The sequence below is a fragment of the Vulpes vulpes genome, chromosome 15 (genome assembly GCF_048418805.1).
Source record: "Vulpes vulpes isolate BD-2025 chromosome 15, VulVul3, whole genome shotgun sequence".
Taxonomy (NCBI): Eukaryota; Metazoa; Chordata; class Mammalia; order Carnivora; family Canidae; genus Vulpes; species Vulpes vulpes.
The window spans coordinates 105,087,051-105,104,701 of NC_132794.1; the positions used below are offsets into that span (position 1 = coordinate 105,087,051).

Below are 17,651 nucleotides of genomic sequence, written 5' to 3' on the forward strand. Positions count from 1 at the left end.
TCAAACCCAACCTCTGCCCTCTTCAGCAGGAAGTAGCTGAGAAGGTCGTCACTCTATTCCCCATACTGAGGACTTAGAAACAGGAGTGGGGACTTGAACCCAACATGTGCTTCTTTATTCATGTAAACCTTTGCTAGATAGGCTTTTCCTCCATTATAACCTCACATGCTGCTCCTAGGCGCATTCCTCCACAGCCTTGCAAGAATTATTAAACTTGTAATTTGTTTTTGTTTTTTTCCCCTAGTCCTAGCTATAGAATCGAGGAGGGAGACCACTTGATAATGTCTGTTTTGCAGACCCAAGGTCAACATGTAATACCAGGATCCCTGGATGGAGCCCAGGTCACCAAAACAACACACAATCTCAAACGTTTCCAGTCTCCCCTCGCAAGGTTTCAAGACCCACCCAGTTTCTGCTCTATCCCCCACGGACCCTGCTAGCCCGATAGAAAATGTCCCTAGGTTCAACAAAGACAAGGCAGATTAAATTGGGAGCTGATTCCCAGTCTTCTCATTGGGCTCCTCCTCCTCCTCGTCCTCCTCCTCCTTCTTCCTTAAAGATTTATTTATTTTAGAGAGAGAGAGTGAGAGAGCACGGGAGCAGGGGTAGATCCAGAGGAATTGAGAGAGAAGCAGGCTCCCCACTGAGTGGGGAGCCCGACCAGCCTGAGCCAAAACCAGGAGTGAGATGCTCAATCGACTGAGCCACCCAGGCACCCCTGGGCTACTCTTCTTATAGTAAAGCTTTCTCTGTGTCCAACCTGATGACTCAGACAATGGCTTATAGTGCATTAGACACATGAATGTGATTTCAGGGTCTGGTAACAACTTTATTGAGTTGTAACTGATACACAACATTGTGTAAATTTAAGGTGTACAATGTGTGATTTGATAATGTTAAGTATTGCAAAATGAGGTTGCTTTTATGGAGTTTAAAACTTCTTTGTAGATTTTGGATAATAATCCTTTATCAGATATGTCTTTTGAAAATATTTTCTTTTGGTCTGTGGCTTGTCTTCTCATTCTTTGGACATCCAGTAAGTTTTACATTCCATATATTTTAGGTTTTTTTTCATATATTTTAGTTTTAAATTTAGAATATCATTTTGTCTTTTTTTAAGATTTTATTTATTTATTAGAGAGTGAGAAAGCATGAGCAGGAGAGGGGGAGAGGGAGAGGGAGAAGCAGACTCCCCACTGAGCAGAGGATTCCCCTGCTCCCCACTGATGTGGGGCTCTATTTCAGGACTCCAGCAGACGCTTAACCAACTGAGCCACCCGGGGACCCCTTGATTATCTTTTATAACTTTAGATACTGTTAAAATTTTTTATTCATCAATTTGTCAACCTTTTCTTCCATTTTCTTTAACATATTAAGCTATGTTAAACTAATTGTCTGCTAATGCTAACTCTCATCTGGATCATCTATGGGTCTACTTTTTGTTTCTTTCCCTACTTGATTATGGTCACATTTTCCTCTCAGTATGTCTCTTGGTATTTAATTGTGTGCTGAATCTGCATGATAGAAAGTGTGGGAAATTCCAGACCCCAACATTCTCAAATAATAAAAATAACCATACTTCAAAGTTGTCAAAGCACTTTGCCATGTATTGTATCTTTTGACTTTCTTCATTCTACCACCAACCATGATAACTAATTGCAGGCTGTAATAAGTCATTTCTGCCAAGAGATTTTATGAGGGCCCTGGACAGAGATTTGGAAACGTGAGTCTTTCATCCAGTGTCCTTGAAGGTGGTGTCTCAGGCTACAGCCTCAGGATGCCCTCTGGTGGGGGCATGGTCAGTTATGTCCTCACAGTCAATTAACCCTTCTTCCTGGGCCATGGCCACTTGCCGGAGGCTACATTTTCTAGCCAACCTTATGGCTGAGTGTAGCTGTGACAAAGTTCTCATCAACTGAATGTGAATAGAAGTGGGGACACCTGAGTGGCTTGGTTGATTGGGTGTCCGACTCTTAGTTTTAGCTCTGGTCATGAACTCAGGGTCATGGGATCAGGCTTTGAGCTCAGCACAGAATCTGCTTGTCCCTCTCCCTCCCTCTCTGTTGCTCTTGCTCTCAAATAAATAAATAAATAAATAAATAAATAATATATATATGTTATATATATGAATATAAATGTTATATATATGAACTAAATATATATATTTAAAGTGAATATATATTTATATATATAAATAAATATATATATTTAAAGTGATGTGTGTAATTTCCACTCCACTGGCTTAAAAGAAAATTGATTGCCCTGACTTCCTCTTTCCCTTCCCTTGACTAAAACAGAGGTAAGCCTCAGAGGCCAGTTTTAAGTATGCAGGTGAAGACAGTGCCCTAGGGTAGTGCTTCTCAGACTTCAGTGTGCTTCAGAATTGCCTGGGGTGTTGGCCAAACTGCTGGGTCCCACCCCCAGAATTTTGAAATCTATAGATTTGGGGTAGGGCCCAAGAGCTTCCATTTCTAACAAGTTCCCAGACAATGGTCATGTTGTTGGTCTAGGGGCCACACTTTGAAAACTGCTGCCCTAGGATAAAGTAGAGCAAGCAAATGGAAAGATCCTGGGTACTCTGTGTCTGGATGGAGCAGGGCTGCCCCAGTGACATGCAACTCTTGCTTTTGGACTATTATGTAAGAGATCAATAAACCTCCATTTAAAAAAAACACAACACTGTATGTAGTTAAAGCAATTTTGCAGTCACCCCCATCAAGGACACAGGTGATTGTCAAGTAGGGAGTGGTGATCTCTAGGCAGGTTTTTGGTAAGCGATAGCCCTGACATCCAATCTTCCTCTTTGGTTTGTAGGTCCACCTCTCTCTGAAGGAATCATCCCTTCCCCAGAGGTGGATGGCAGGCCAACATGGCCCTGGGCTCAGAGCAAAGCCAACTGGACCAGAGGTGGAGACCTAACCTGAGAGGTGCCCACCTAGGCTGCGTATGTGGGCTGCATCAAGCCAACAAGCTTTGGAAGCCAGGTTTGTACACCCCACCCCACCTCCCTGCCTTCTCTTCACCCACCTTTTTGTATTAAGACTTTCTTTCTTCAGTTCCCTAAGTGGTTAAGCCTGTAAGTCTTAAGTATAAAGTGGGCTGTAGAACTTGATTGTAGCACAGCAATTTTATTTTAGGAACCGATGCCATGTTTAACGTAGGAGTGTAATTGGCTCCTCATTATTTTTAAAAGAATAGGTCCATTGTGACTGAGAGGCCCACCCCTCAAATGCTTGTCCTCTTTCAAGAGAGAAAAACAGAAACACATACATACACATACACCCATGTGGAGAGAGCATGGCACCATGTCTCCCTCCCGGGCTGGCTATGGAGGAAAAATTCACACGGGCCAGTGTTGCTACTGAATCTGAGGAAGCCAGCCTGGGTGATGCTCTTTCTCCTCTGCCTGCATTAGAAGGACTCCTCCTTGGTTGCTGGAATAACACCATGCCCCTTCTCCACCGTCTGTGTACATCGTACCTGCCTGAGGTGAGGTGCCCTACTGGGTCTCAGGAGACCAGGAGATGACCATAAAGCTTGATTTTGTTTTATCTGCACCTGTTTTCCCATGTTCTCTGCAAAAACACCACTCATTTAGAGGAACAAAAACCCTTGCTGTTATTTCCACTCACCTCCATCTCCAGAACTAGAAAATTTTACCTCAGTCACACCTATTGCTATTGATCTGCTCTCAGCTGGCCATTATTTTCCTTCTCCTTGGACATCTTTTGAGCCCTTCTCTTCCACAAGGCTGCCCTAGGCTGCTTGGGCTCACAGCATCACTCTTTCTTCTGCCTCCATAAGCCATATAGTGTTTGTATCTCACTTCCTAATTCATCCCTTATATGTTGAAGTGTATGAATCTATATATCTACATCCTCTCTCTCCACGGATGGTGGGGACCTTTATTGGCCTCACATCATCTGGCCTTTAGTGAGCCCCAAGGAAGTGCATTTTTGGCTGGTTGATCCATGTCCATCTGATGCCTTGTTAGGAGAGGGAATTAGACTTCAGCAAGAGGAGGTCTCTCAATAACCTGTGTCCCTTCCTCCCTAGGAAAGGGAACTAGATAATGTATAGGAAGTAGAAAAATCCCTCTCTCCTAAAAATGACAGAAACTTAGATCATCTCTGAGGTGGGGAGGGTTGGCTGGATCTCATGGCCCTCACATTATCTGCAAGAGTCCCTTCTTCTGTGGGTTTCCACCGATTCCTGCCACCACTGGCCCAATGGCCCAAATGGGGATGACTGGCTCTTATACACTATAAAACTGTAACACTGGATTGCATACAACTAGATTGTGTGGCTAATGGGCTGGAGCTCACTTGTCTTCAGTTTGTGTTCTATCACAGGGTCTTTCTCTACTCTGCTCCCTGCCTTCCTCCAGATGGTGGTGAATGGCATCAGTGGTACACGGCACTTGCTATGTTATTTTCTAAAGTATTCTATATTTTTAAAATATGTTTTTTTTAAAAAAAAGACTTTAAAAAGATGATGCAAATACACTTTCTGACCTTCACCATCTAACACTTTCATTAGCTATACTGACCCCAAGCACAGTAAATAGCTTAATAACAAATGACTCATGCATTCTTATCTTAAAATGTTGATTCTTGGCTTGAGTAAAGAACAATGGGAGCACACTAAGGTGTTGTTCAAAAGTAATAGCCAGGGAGAGACATATCACCTTCGAGGACTGGAAGGCTTAACACAGTAATGATCTCAAGTGTCCTCCCATTGGTCTATGGGTTTAATGCAGCTCCTATCAAAATCCCAACTAGGTTTTATGTAGACATAGATAAGATTATTTTAAAACTTATACAGAGGGACGCCTGGGGTCCCGGGATCAAGTCCCACATTGGACTTCCTGCATGGGGCCTGCTTCTCCCTCTGCCTATGTCTCTGCCTCTCTCTCTCTCTCTATCATGAATAAATAAATAAATTCTTAAAAATTAAAACATATATAAAGGCCTTTAAATAGCTCAAGCAGTCTTGAAAAAGAAGAATAAGGTAGAAGGAATCATTATACCTGATATTAAGACCTACTACATTGCTATAGTAATCAGATAGTGTGGTATTAGTGGAAGGATAGACACATTGATCAATGGACCAGAATAAGGAACCCAGAAGCAGATTTACATAAATTTGCTCAACAGATTTCTCATAAAGGTGAAAAAATAATCCAATGGAGTGAAGATAGACTTCCCAATAAGTGGCACTGGAGCAATTGGATATATGTAGGGGAAAAAAATGACCTAAATGTCACACCTTACTGCAATAATTAACTCAAATGGATCACAGGGTTAAATATAAAAACTGTAAAACTTTTAGAAGAAAATCAAAGAGAATCTTGGGGATCTAGGGCTAGGAAAAGAGTTCTTAAACTTGCCCACATCTAGATACATATGTAAAGGTAGGTGTGGGGATACAGAACAGTCAGCTTGTTCTTGGCTTGGAGATTTTCTCATTCTTCAGGGAAGTAAAGAAACAGTGAAGCATTGGTTGCTTTTTGTTTCAAACTGAAAATTGCATGATCATATTCATTTACTCTCTCCCATTCCCATAAGTCTGGCCTCTGTAGAGGTCCTGATCCCCAAGGGGAACACATTCACAGAAATCCTAGTAAGGGTCCCCTTGTACTACACCCTATGGTTGTTCCCTGGGTACTTTAGGATCTTCATATTCAGGAGCCAGAAAGCAAGAAAAGGGGTGATCATCTTGTCGGGGAATTACCTTATCAACAGAAGGAGGTAGGGCTGCTTTCACACATGGGGGCTGGAGGAAATAAGAGTGGAACTCAGGCGACCCACTTGGGCACTTCTTGGTACTTCTTACTCAACTGTGTCTATGAATGAAAAAAACATAGGCAACTCCGACCTGAAAAAGATCAGGTCACCATGGACTCAGACTGCGCCCCTCCCCCACCCCGCCAGGAATGAGGATTTGGGTCATGCCATTGGGTAAGCTATTTATTAAGAGAATAAAAGGGTTGGCAGAGGGGAAGGGGAATTTAGAATGGGTAGTGAAGGAAGGGGATGATCAATATCCCCTTCAACCCCTCAGGGCTGCGATCTCAGTTGCAGCCCTGAGACCAACTGTAGCAGAGGCTGTCCCCTGTCCCCTAACCTCCTTCTTCTAAGTTTGCTTTCAGAGGATCGATGTAACCTCATGATAACCATCCAAACTTCTTGTCTTTACGTTTATTATTCCTCCAATGTTTTAAATGCCTGAACTGTTGCACTAGTCAACACCTTCGACCTGCACACCATTCCAGCTCACCACTGGGGGAGGTTTAACAACTGGGGAGGCTTCCACCTTCAGGAAAGAGCTGTCTGTACACCATCTCCCCACCATTTGGGTATTGGTCAACCCAGTCCCAAATCTCCATTGTAGGGAGTGCTCTCTCAGGACATTTTTGGTACCAACTACCTATAGGTTGGATCCTCTGCGAAACAGACATGGAGATATAAGGTAAGAACTGAAAAACCTTTACTGGGATGCAGGATGGGGCAGAGAAAGTCTTCAGTCCATGGTGCAGAGATGACAAAATCTCTGGCAGGCCAATGGGGAGTTCTAGAACAAAGATTGCAGGTTGGAGGAGTCCCTCGGGGTGGCGGCAGATATGGGGAAGCTCTTGTACCCCCACCTTGCTCAGTCATTGCAGAGGGCTTCCCAGAGAAGAGGGCCTGAAAGTTGAGGCCCACCCTGAAGAAATGAATAGCTAGAGGCTATCGTGAACCGTGTTCCTTGAACACAGAGAATCCTTTTATGAAGGGAGATCTGAATGTGCACACAACCTCATGTCTGTCGCTGGGCATGTTTTTCTCATGGCAGAAACAGAGTCCAGGGGACAGTTTTTGTCACATCTGCTAATAGCTGATTGGTTAGAGCAAATCACGTGGTCTATCTCTGCCCACCTTAAGGCCATGGCAAGTGGGGGCAAGATGCTACAGGGGAGTGAGGAATTCGGACCAATAATTAGATCCATATAGGATAAAGGATGTAGACGGTAGGGCTCTGGCCCTTACTATTGTTACTACCAGTCCAAGAAACCAGATTTCACAAGCGACTCTTGGGAAGGACAATCGCTTGCCTAAAAACCAAAAATCAGATTTGGTACCTGGAAATCAAAATTGCAGCTTCCTGATGGGAAAGGCCAAAGCACAAAGCAACCATCACGGCGTCTACCCAAAGCCCCTGCAGGGCAGCTCCCAGGCTGGCAGATCAATAGCAATTTGGGGTGCTGGGGGGCGCCATCTAAGTAACTGAACATGATGAGAACCGGCTGCTTCCCAGTCCTTGGGGAAGCACACGCACCATCCACTTAGTGCTGGAGCCTGGCCATTCTCTGGGCACTCCCATTCCTCCCCCTGTCCCTCCTCCTCCTGCTGCTGGGGCCCGCTCCTGCCTCTTCCACCAGTTCCTCCTGTGCTGAGCGCTCCTGGGAGGATGGAGGCTGAGGGGCCACCCCCGGCCAGGAGGTGCTTTCAGGAGGCCCTGGAGAAGCTTTTCCCTCGCCTCTGCTTCCTCTGCTCCCTGGTGACCTATGCGCTGCTGGGTGCTGCCCTCTTCTCGGCCATCGAGGGTGGCCAGAAATTGGGGCCAAACGACCCAGATTTTGAGGAGTTCTTGGAGGAGCTCTGTGGCATCTTGAAATGCAACAGAACAGGTAGGTGGCTCACCTGGGCGGGGCGGGCCCTTTCTCTGTGGGTGGAGGCAGCCCCCAGGGAGCAGAGGGCCATCTTGCAGGAGGCTGGTGAGGTTTGGGGGGTGTCTGGGAGCCTTCAGCTTGTATCCTCCTCATTCCTATGTGGGACCTTAGGCAAACAACTTCTCTCTGAGCCTCAGCCTTCTCCGTAAAATAGGGAGAACAACAGCCTGCTAGTGTTGCTATGAAGAATGTAGGGAAAGCACTGAGCACCCAGTAAGTGCTCTGGAAGGACCAGAGCACTTTCCCTTCCCTTTGCCTCAGCTCCCAGCCTCACCCAGACCAGCAGTCTCTGAGGAGGTTGGATTGCCGGAGATTTGGTGATGATGACTGGGGGACGTGGGTGACCAGATTCGGGATTGGGGGTTCCTAGGCTGGTCCTCTGGATTAGGCCTGCCTGGCCTCATGACTCATTTTATAGGAACTAGGATTCAAGGAACAATCAAACTGGGCTTGGACCTTTGCTCCCCCAATGGGCTGTGTGATCTGAGGCAGAGCTGTTACCCTCCCTGGGCCTCAGTGTGCTGGATGGCCGGGGCCCGCAGTCTCAGGCCTGCCAATCATAGGGACTTGTGGGAAGCAGATAAAGGACATGAAGCCTCTTGAAAGGCACAAGCACTTTACCTAGGTCCTTACCACGTTTCATGTGTCTTTAGTCACTTATTTCTGTCCCAAGGCTCACAAATCTGTACTTAACAGAGCAAAATAAAAATATAGAGAGTTAATAGAAGACAAAGGAAAAACAGACTCTACAAGTGAGGGGAAGGATGCCCCTGGTGTGACAGGTCCTCAACTGGGCTGCTCACTGCTCCTCCCATGGGCCCAACCTTGCTTCTCAGGCAGGTTCTTTCAGTTGAGGCTGGCTGGTCACAGGAGGCCACTTATCTCCTCCTTGGAAGGTCCTACTCCTTCTCTCTGCATCTGTACCAGACAAACGCCTCCTTGGAGCCGACCCAGGAGAAGCCCTCTGCCATCACCACCACCACCACCGCCAGGACTCTGAGCCATCCCGGCTCTGATGGCAACAAGTTCAGAGCTTCCCAAACCTGGCCACACATCAGAATCCTCCAGGGAGCTTGTCTGAAATACACATTTCCAGGCTCTTCTCCAAACCCTCTTAATCGAGATTTCTGGGGCTGTGTTAGGAATCTTATTTTTAAAGTTCCCCAGTAGATTCTGATGCACAGAACACTATGAGAATGCAGAGCTGATCCAAACCCATTTTTTTAAAAAGATTTCATTTATTTATTCATGATAGACACACACACACAGAGAAGCAGAGACACAGGCAGAGGGAGAAGCAGGCTCCCTGTAGGGAGCCTGATGCGGAATTTGATCCCAGGACTCCAGGATCATGCCCTGGGCCAAAGGCAGGCACTAAACCACTGAGCCACCCAGGGATCCCTCCAACCCCATTTTGATTTTGTTTTTGTTTTTAAATAATATCTACGCCCCACGTGGGGCTCAAACTCACAACCCTGAGATCAAGAGTTGCATGCTCTTCGGAATGAGCCGGTCAGGTACCTCTCCAACCCCATTTTCTACTGATTTTTTTTGGAGATTAAGATGCTCAGTAGGTGCCAGGTCAGTAAGGGCAGACCCTGGGCCGAACAAGTTCATGCAATATCTCACTTAATCCTCACACCAACCAAAAGGGCCAGTATGAATTGACGCCTTTCACAGGTTAGGAAACAGAGGCTCCGGGAGTTAAGCAACTGGCCAAGGTCACAAACTACAAAGTGGAGCCAAGGATTCCACCCCAGGCTTTTGAACTCCAGAGCCCACTTTTCACCACCATGTCACGCTGCCTCCCTGATGGGGAAACAGGCTCAGAAAGAAGCATCTTGTCTATGGCTGCGGGAGCTACCCAGGGTCAGAGCTGGGTCTAGACTGAACTCCCAGGTCGGTGCCCATTCACATGAGCAGTGACCTCCCGCTGTGTGCCAGAGTCTCAGGATGGCTTCTGAGGTCCCAAAGCCCACTGGCCACCCAGGCCAACAGAATTATTTGGGACCTGCCCTGAGGAACCAGAGCCCCGATCCTGCTCTGTTGGCCCGGGGTCAGATGTTTTGAAAGCCAAGGCTTCCCAGAAATCCTCAGGCGCCTCGGTGCTCACATATCCCAGTATGAGTACCAAATTCCATCAGGCTTAATGACCTCCGGGAGTGGGCATGGTTTGTAACTATATAAGAGCTTACATTTCTTAAGGACCCATTTTGCTTTCAATTCTCAAGAACCCCAGTGGGGATGAGAGAGACTGAGCAAAAGTTAGAATGCTCCTTTGCAAAGTGAAAGACACAGAGGCCCAGAAATTTCAGAATGCTCCCCCTCCTAAGGCCGCACAGAGATTTTGTGGCTGAGCTTGAGGGGACCCCCGTGGGCCTCTCCCTTAGGTGCTCATCTCATGGGGGATATGGCCTTATAATCCCTGCAGGCACCAAAGGCAGGACCTAAGGGCAGAGACATGCAAAAGCAGAGCCAGGTTTTGGCGTTGAGGGACACAAGGCAGGGGACGTGCTGGTCTCTGGGGAAGACCCTTGCACGCGGTGGGACCTGCCTTCAGCAAAGCCCTCTCCTTCACACTGGTCCTCTCTTTCCCCAGTTGAGGAAGGCAGGAAACAGGACCTCGGGACGCTGCTGCAGAAGGTGAAGCCCCACTGGGTTAGCAGTTTTTCAGACTGGTCCTTCCTGAGCTCGCTCTTTTTCTGCTGCACAGTGATCAGCACGGTGGGTAAGTCCAAGGGCAAGGGCGGGCCTGGGAGAGAGACCTGCAGGAGAGAGAGGGAGGAGGGGGAGGCCGGGGCCCCTTGGTGGGGATGTGGAACGTTCGATTCACTTGGTCAGGCAATGGTGATGAAGTGCTGACCCTGCGCTGGGTCTGCTGTGCCGAGTGGTAGCTGCTCCCTCCTAGGGGGATATGGCAGGGAGCAGGACTGCTGCTGGCTCCTAAGGGGGGAGCTCCTGCTGCTGGGAATTTGGGAAGCGTGCCGTCCTGAGGTGGGTGCAGCCCCTTGCCCGGGTGTAGACCCCATTGAGCAAGGGGTAGGCTGCATTTCAGCCCCCTCTTGCCCCTTGGCTGAATGCTCTTGTACGAAACACCTCTTGCCAATGGCACCTGCCAGCACAGGCTCTTGTGCAAGAGAGAAGTAGTCAGGAAACCGAATGTGGTCAGCCTGTGATGTATCCCAGAGTATTGTGGGAGCACAGAGTAGGGGCAGCTGCCCCCGGCGTGGGGTGGTTCTTAAGTGGTAAGAACGTTGCAAGGGCTCCCTGGAGGGGTTGACAGCCATGCTGAGTCAGACAGGGAGAGCAGGAGTCACCGTGGGGGCCGGTGGGCATGAAGGGGACCCTCCAGGCCAAGAAGCCAGCATGGACAAAGGCCCAGCAGCAAAAGGAATGGCAGGCATTGTAAGGAGGTTAATTAGGGGTGAAGAGAGGTGGGGGGGAGTGGAGGGCCCAGTCCTGGGGAGGCCTGCAAGCCGGGCTAAGGAGGCTGGTCTCATCCTGATGGCAGCGGGGAGTGTCTGGAGGGTTGTAAGCAAGGGAAGAACACGGTAGCGCAGCGTTCCAGAAAGATCACCCCAGCTGTAGCGTGGAGGTGGACCAGACAGGGAGAGACTGGCAGCACGGAGAGCAGTAGGGGGGGTTTGTGTGGCAGTCGACATGAGCACTGATGGCCATGGCCTCACCCAGGACAACGGTCATGAGGACGGAGAAGAGGGCTGGACTGGAGGGAAGATTTGCAGGAAAGTCTGCAGTGGTTGGGCACCCGGGAGATGAGGAAAACACCACAGTCTTTGCTGGGTGGGCTCGGCAGGCCGCAGGGAGGGTGGTGGCGATGCTGGGCCTGGGGATGGAAGTGATGCTTCAGGGCCAGTCGAGGTCAAGGCTCCCATGGAGCTTCCAACCGGAGACGCCCAGCACTGCTGGAAGTGGGGGTCAGGGCTCAGGGCCATGGGCAGGGTTGGGGCGGTGGGTTTCAGAGTCACCAGCATATAGATGGCAAGAGACTCCCAGGGAGTGGAGGTGAGCCGGGGGGGGGGGGCATGGTGTGGAGAGGGAGCACCGTGTGCCAGAGCAGGCCTGGGAGCACCAACAGTGATGTGAGGGAGGAGGAAGGGCTGCGGTGGTAACGGGAACTAACAGTTACTCCAGGGCTGTACCAAGCTGCCTCCTTTATTTTTTTATTTTAAAGATTTTTAATTTATTTATTCGTGAGAGACACGGGGACGGGGGGCGGCGGGGAGAGACAGAGACACAGGCGGAGGGAGAAGCAGACTCCAAGCAGGGAGCCCGACGTGGGACTCGATCCCAGGACTCCAGGATCACGCCCCGGGCTGAAGGCGGTGCTAAACTGCCCCGAGCCACCCGGGCTGCCCAAGCTGCCTCCCTGAAAGCTCACAGAGGTCTTATGAATCAGGTGGGGAGCCTGAGCCCAGAGAGGCTCTGCCGGGGGCCAAGGACATGCAGTGAGTAGAGCTGGTGCCCACCTGAGACTCTGGATCCAGTGCTCTTTCCCCAAAGTAACCTACCAGCCTTGCAGGTCTGGGTCTCCCTGCCTGGTCCTGTGCAGGGAGCCCCAGGGAGAGCCTGGCTGAGCCTGGGGGCAGGGGGTGCTCAGATTCCCAGGGAGTCCTTTGGGGAGTTGATGCCACTGCCTGGAAGGAAAGGCACCTGGGGAGGAGGAGCCAGCTGTACTCCACTCCCTGCACTTCCTACATGTGTCTTCAACCCCCAAACAAAGGAAAGATTCCCTATGTGCAAGTCATTGGCCCAGGGCATCCTTCCAGAGCCCAGGGTAGAGGGGACGGTGTGGGGCAGAGCTGTCCCCTACAGTGACCGATTGCTCATGTAAAGGGGGCCACAGACCCTCTTCTCAGTGGCCACACAAACCGTGGGCTCCTGGGTGACAGAGCAGAGAACAGATAGGAGAGAGGAGGGATGTGGTGTGAGCAACAGCCTCTAGAGCTATGGGGATGGGGCCGTCCTTGCCCTTGGGCACCGTGTCCCTGGGCCAGCATCTGAGGATGCTCTAGTAACTATCAGCCCCTGGCTTCCCTCTGCGATGGTACAGCAGGTGGGGCCAGGTTGGAGGGGCCATGCCAGGGCTGACAGGAGTCTCCCCTGCTGGGGACAGGGTCACAGGAGTGGAGGTGGCCACAGCTCAGGAGCTCCTGAGTCAGCATCCCCACCAGGAGCATGGCCCATGGCTTAGCCGCTGCCTCTCTGGGCCAGTGAAAAGGCCTGGATCCCCATCTTCATTCAAGAGAGCACCAATTCCTGAGGCAGACGGGCCTACAAGGGTCACAGAGCTCCGGCTGTGGCTTGGATGCTCATCCTGAGATTCCCTCACACTGTGTGTGTGTGTGTGTGTGTGTGTGTGTGTGTGTGTGTGTGTGCGCGCACTGGCCAGCTGTGGACTCTGGAGGCTGGCCACCTTGGGTCGGCTGTGTGACCGCCACGGAGCTATGTGGCCTGTCTGAGCCTCGCTCCTCATCTGTAACACCTCCCCGGCCTTCAGATCAGTGTGAGGGTAGATGTAAGAGGCAACCAGGATCCTCGTCGCTGCCGCTAGTAGAAAATCCAACCCAAGTGGCCCAAACTGTAGGGAAAACGTGTTCCTTCCCGGGTAAGAAATCCAGTGGGGACAGCTCTAGGGCTGGTCAATGTGCAGCTCAGCCGTGGCACTGAGCATCAGGTTCCCTCCGTCCTGCTCAGCAGGGCACCCGTCCACTCCCATCTGGGCAGAACTGCATCTCATAGAGAGAGGCGGGGGGGGGGGGGGGCGGGGGCTGGCCATCACCATCAGCAAAGAAACCCTTCCTAGAAACCTCCACCCCTAAGCCAGTCCTGGCAAGGGGATTAGATCGCCAGGATGACTTAGACCAATTGGATCCCTCTCTAAACCAGGTGGGGGAGCAATGGTACCCCAGGAAAGATGAAGGGAATGGTTGCTGGGGGTGCAACCAGTGTCTGTTGCAACAGGCTTCACAAATGGGCACATGTTTGTGCCCCTACGTGGCTTCTTTCAGAGCCGGTCTCTCCCCCTACCTTGCCTCTCCAGCAGGGACTGGTAACGGGCAGGCAGCAAGATGTCTTACTAGCTACTGGAGAACTGAGCGCTTGCCAGCATTGGGCATGGTGTCCACAAGCCTTATGTGCATTATTTTACCTAATCCTCATGACACGACAACCCTACAGGGTAGGTGCTGTGACATTTAGCAGCAAGCTGAGGCTTCTGGAGAAGGAAGTCACTGCCAGCAAGGCAGAGGCAGGGCACAGCTGCCCTTTTCAGGGATACCCACACTCAGTGGGACAATAGTCACGGGGAAGCGGCAGCCCCAAGGAAGATAGTGGAGGTGAGCAAAGGGGTTCAGTCTGTTTTCCTTTTCCTCAAGAACTTCAGGGGACTGATCTAATGCAGGTTTTCTCAGCTGCCACTGTGGGCATCTTGAGCCAGATGACTCTCCCCGGTGGGGGCCGTCCTGTGCATCGTAGGATGAGTAGCAGCATCCCTGGCCTCTACCCCTCAGAGCCTCCCACCTCTTCCCCCGCTGTCTCCACATTGCTAAATGTCCCCTGGGGGGCAAACATTGCCCCCGTTGAAAACTGATCGAATGCTGTGGTCCCTCGACCCGTGGCACGAGCACCACCCGAGAACTTGTTAGAAATGAGAGTTAATTCTCAGGCCCCATCCTAGACCCACCGAGTCAGAAACTATGGATGTGGGGCCCGGGAATCTGTATTTAGCAAGTGCTCCAGGCGATGCTGGTGCAGGCTAATGTCTACGAAGCACTGACCCGACGCGAGGGTTCTCAGCCCTGGCTGCACATTGCAATCATCTGGCTATTTTTTAAAAGCTCCCAAGCCTGGACCCTGTGGCAATCAAGTCAGAATCTCCAGGGACAGACCCAGGCCTCAGCATTTTTCAGAGCCCTCCAGGTGATTCTAATGGGAGTCCGGGCTGTGAACCACTGATCTAATGGAAACCCATTATCTTGGTTTAAATCCCAAGAAAACGATGCTACTATCAAATCAATTAGGACATCATGCCGTCCAGTAATTACAATGGAAGAGGATGTTGGGGAGGTTCTCCACTCTCTGTAATCAATAATAGTGTTTAAAGTGCTTCCTGCCCTAATCTCTGGGTCACCCTTAATGCGCCTGGTCTTGATGCTGATAAAGGGACACCTGGCAGGCATGAGGTTGGTCAATCCCCAGTCATTTCCAACTGGGTCAATCTCTTTGGATTAGAAGGTAAAGGGCAAGGGGGCACCTGGGTGTGGTTCAGTCCATTAAAGCTTTGGACTCTTGATCTCAGCTCGGGTCTTGATCTCAGGGTCATGAGTTCAAGCCCCACACTGAGCTCCATGCTGGGCGTGGAGCCTACTTAAAAGAAAGGAAGTAAAGTGCATGGGCTATTAAATACAGCCTGAGTGGAGTGGACCATATTGGAATGTAAGAATACATTATAAGCAATGATAGGATTTTCCGTTATGCATTTCAGCGTTCAGTAATTAGTACAGTTAATACAATTTCCTTCATAGGGGCCATGTGCTCTCTGAGATTTGCTTCCTCGATGCATTTTCTGGACTATAGCAAATCTCCTGGACTCTAAACATGTTCCACCTGGAGGCAGCCACGTCTAGTTTAAATCCACTAAACTCACCTTTGCCAAGGAGGACACTGGGGTGGAACATGTATGGGGCAAGTCCTTTTTTTTTCTTTAAGATTTTATTTATTTATTTCATGAGAGACACACATGGGGGGTGGGCGGGGGGAGGCAGATAGAGGCAGAGGGAGAAGCAGGCTCCATGCAGGTAGCCTGATGTGGGACTCGATCCTGGGTCTCCAGGATCACGCCCTGGGCTGAAGGTGGTGCTAAACCACTGAGCCACCTGGGCTGCCCAGGGCAAGTCTTTATTAAGGGGTGCACACCCTTGTCAGGGTGTGTTTGGGCTCTGTTATGCCAGATGGGTCACCTGACTTCTTGTTCCTTGTCCATTAAACATGGTAACAATGGTGGTTGCCGGCATTGGGATTTCACTAGGAAGGGGATTTTCACCCTACAAGGCACTTTATTCTAGAAATGTGATGTTCTTTTCCTTAAAATAGGTCTGACCCCAGGACCCAGTCCTGGAAGCTGAACAGTTTCTACTGTGGAGCCTCTCCTGACTGTCCTGGGGGTACATAAGAATCAGGGGGCTTATCCACCATCTAGAAAATAAGGTGGTCCCCATCTATGAGCTCTTGTGGCTGCTGCTGACATCTAAGGACCGATGGCTCTGTGAGGCCCATGACAAACTTTGGCACAGGAACCTTTGCTGACACCCAGGGCCCGGGCTCCACCAGGACTCTGTGGCCAGGCCTCTCTGCGCTCCTGTCTCCCCAGGAGAGGCTCCAGGTGCCCTCCTCCCTCATCTCCCCGGCTCCAGAGAATCTTCCCACACCTTCCTTCATGGCCGCAGTGCCCACCTGCCCCGTTTGCCTGGGACTGCCAGTTTTAGCACAGAAAGTCGAGTGATCTGGGAAGCACGTCAGCTCCAGGCAAACTGGGTGGATGGTTATTCTCCCCCATGGCCCAGCTCTGTTGTTCTCTTCTCCACCTTTCCTGAAAGTCCCCACCCCGGCCTTCATCTCCTCAGTGCCTCTGGGCTCTCTCTGAGGCCTGGACAAGGCGCTGAGGCCTCCTTGGCAACCTCCTCTCCTTGAGGGGAGGGCTAGAGCTGCTGGAGGCCCTCAGGGAACAGGGAAGGGAAACAGAGGCATTTGGAATCCTTGGCACTGTCTCAGCAAGTCCTGCCCCATGAAACAAACCTGGCTCTCTGATGGGAGGATTAGCCAATGTGGCCCCTATTCCTGACCCCTGGTGCATACACCTGTTGGATCCTCGCCACATCCTGCTGATGGTGGAAAGCTAAGGTCAAGGCCTTGCTTCCCTCTCAACTAGGAGTCCTAGAAGGCAGGACCTCTGCCTGTTTCTTGTTGTACCCCCAACCCCACCCACGAGTGCCTGGCATACAGCAGGTGCTCAATAATTGCGAATCCAGGACGGGTACCTTTGTTCTAGGAGCTCCAAGAACAGTCTGCTCCTTTATGTCCTGTTATTGGTCCCTGTCTGCCATAGCATAGTCGCTGGGGTGGTTATTTGATTCACATCTGCCTCTCCCACTACACCAGAAGCTCGGCGAGATGGGATAAGATACCACATCTGCTTCCCTCACCACTGTGTCCCCAGCGCATGCAGTAAGCGCTCAATATGCACATGCGCTGTGAATGCACATTCTGCCACAGTATGGCGCCACGTGGGATCAGCCAAGGGTGGCGTGGAGTGCTCTGGGATGGATGCCAACTGATGAGACCCTTCGAGGTCCACAGCCCTCTCCCAGGACTCCGGTGAGGGTGGGCAACCTAGACACCTGCGTGCTCCTGGGACGCAGGGCCTGAGGCCAGAGTCTGCACAGGGAATTAGCCGTGGAGGAGGCTGGGGCTTAGCCAGCCTAGCAAGTGCCTTCAAATCAATTTACATAATTGGCCTAGGGGTTTCCGTATTAATCATCTTGTATGACATCAAAAATTAAACACAGGCATTTAATACAAAAGCCTTTCCCTCATTTAGTTGAAGTGATGGAGCTCAGTCTCTCCAGAAGGTCCAGCTACCTGGGCTGCAGGGGTTGACGTCTCTCTGCCCCTGCCCTGCTGCTGACAGGAGGGACAGGGATGGGGAGATGGAAGGACGGAACCCCTGAAAAGCACAGAAGCCTCAGCCCAGCCCTCTGTTTGCTTGGCTGAGTGGTTCTTAAGGATTGCAACCTTCCAGCCCCGTGGGTGCTCCTGGCCCCGTGGGGATCAATGCTGGCGTGGCCGCTGGGTGGTTCTCGGGGTTTGACTGCCAACTTCACTCTTTATCACTGAGTGCTCTTGGCCGGGTTGCTTCATTTCT

General features: G+C 50.6%; 1 protein-coding gene across 2 annotated transcripts in view; it reads left to right on the top strand.

The window, feature by feature from the left end:
• Positions 1 to 17,651, top strand: part of KCNK18 (potassium two pore domain channel subfamily K member 18) — a 47,947-nt gene that overhangs the window by 27,386 nt on the left and 2,910 nt on the right. The window contains exons 3-5 of one of the 2 annotated variants that reach the window (XM_025994122.2): positions 2,815 to 2,984; positions 6,394 to 7,669; positions 10,311 to 10,439. In XM_025994122.2, coding sequence (XP_025849907.1) covers positions 7,450 to 7,669; positions 10,311 to 10,439 — 349 coding nt within the window. In that variant the 5' untranslated portion in view covers positions 2,815 to 2,984; positions 6,394 to 7,449. Of the gene's footprint in view, positions 1 to 2,814; positions 7,670 to 10,310; positions 10,440 to 17,651 lie in introns of both variants that reach the window. The other variant, XM_072740200.1, reaches the window with a different exon arrangement.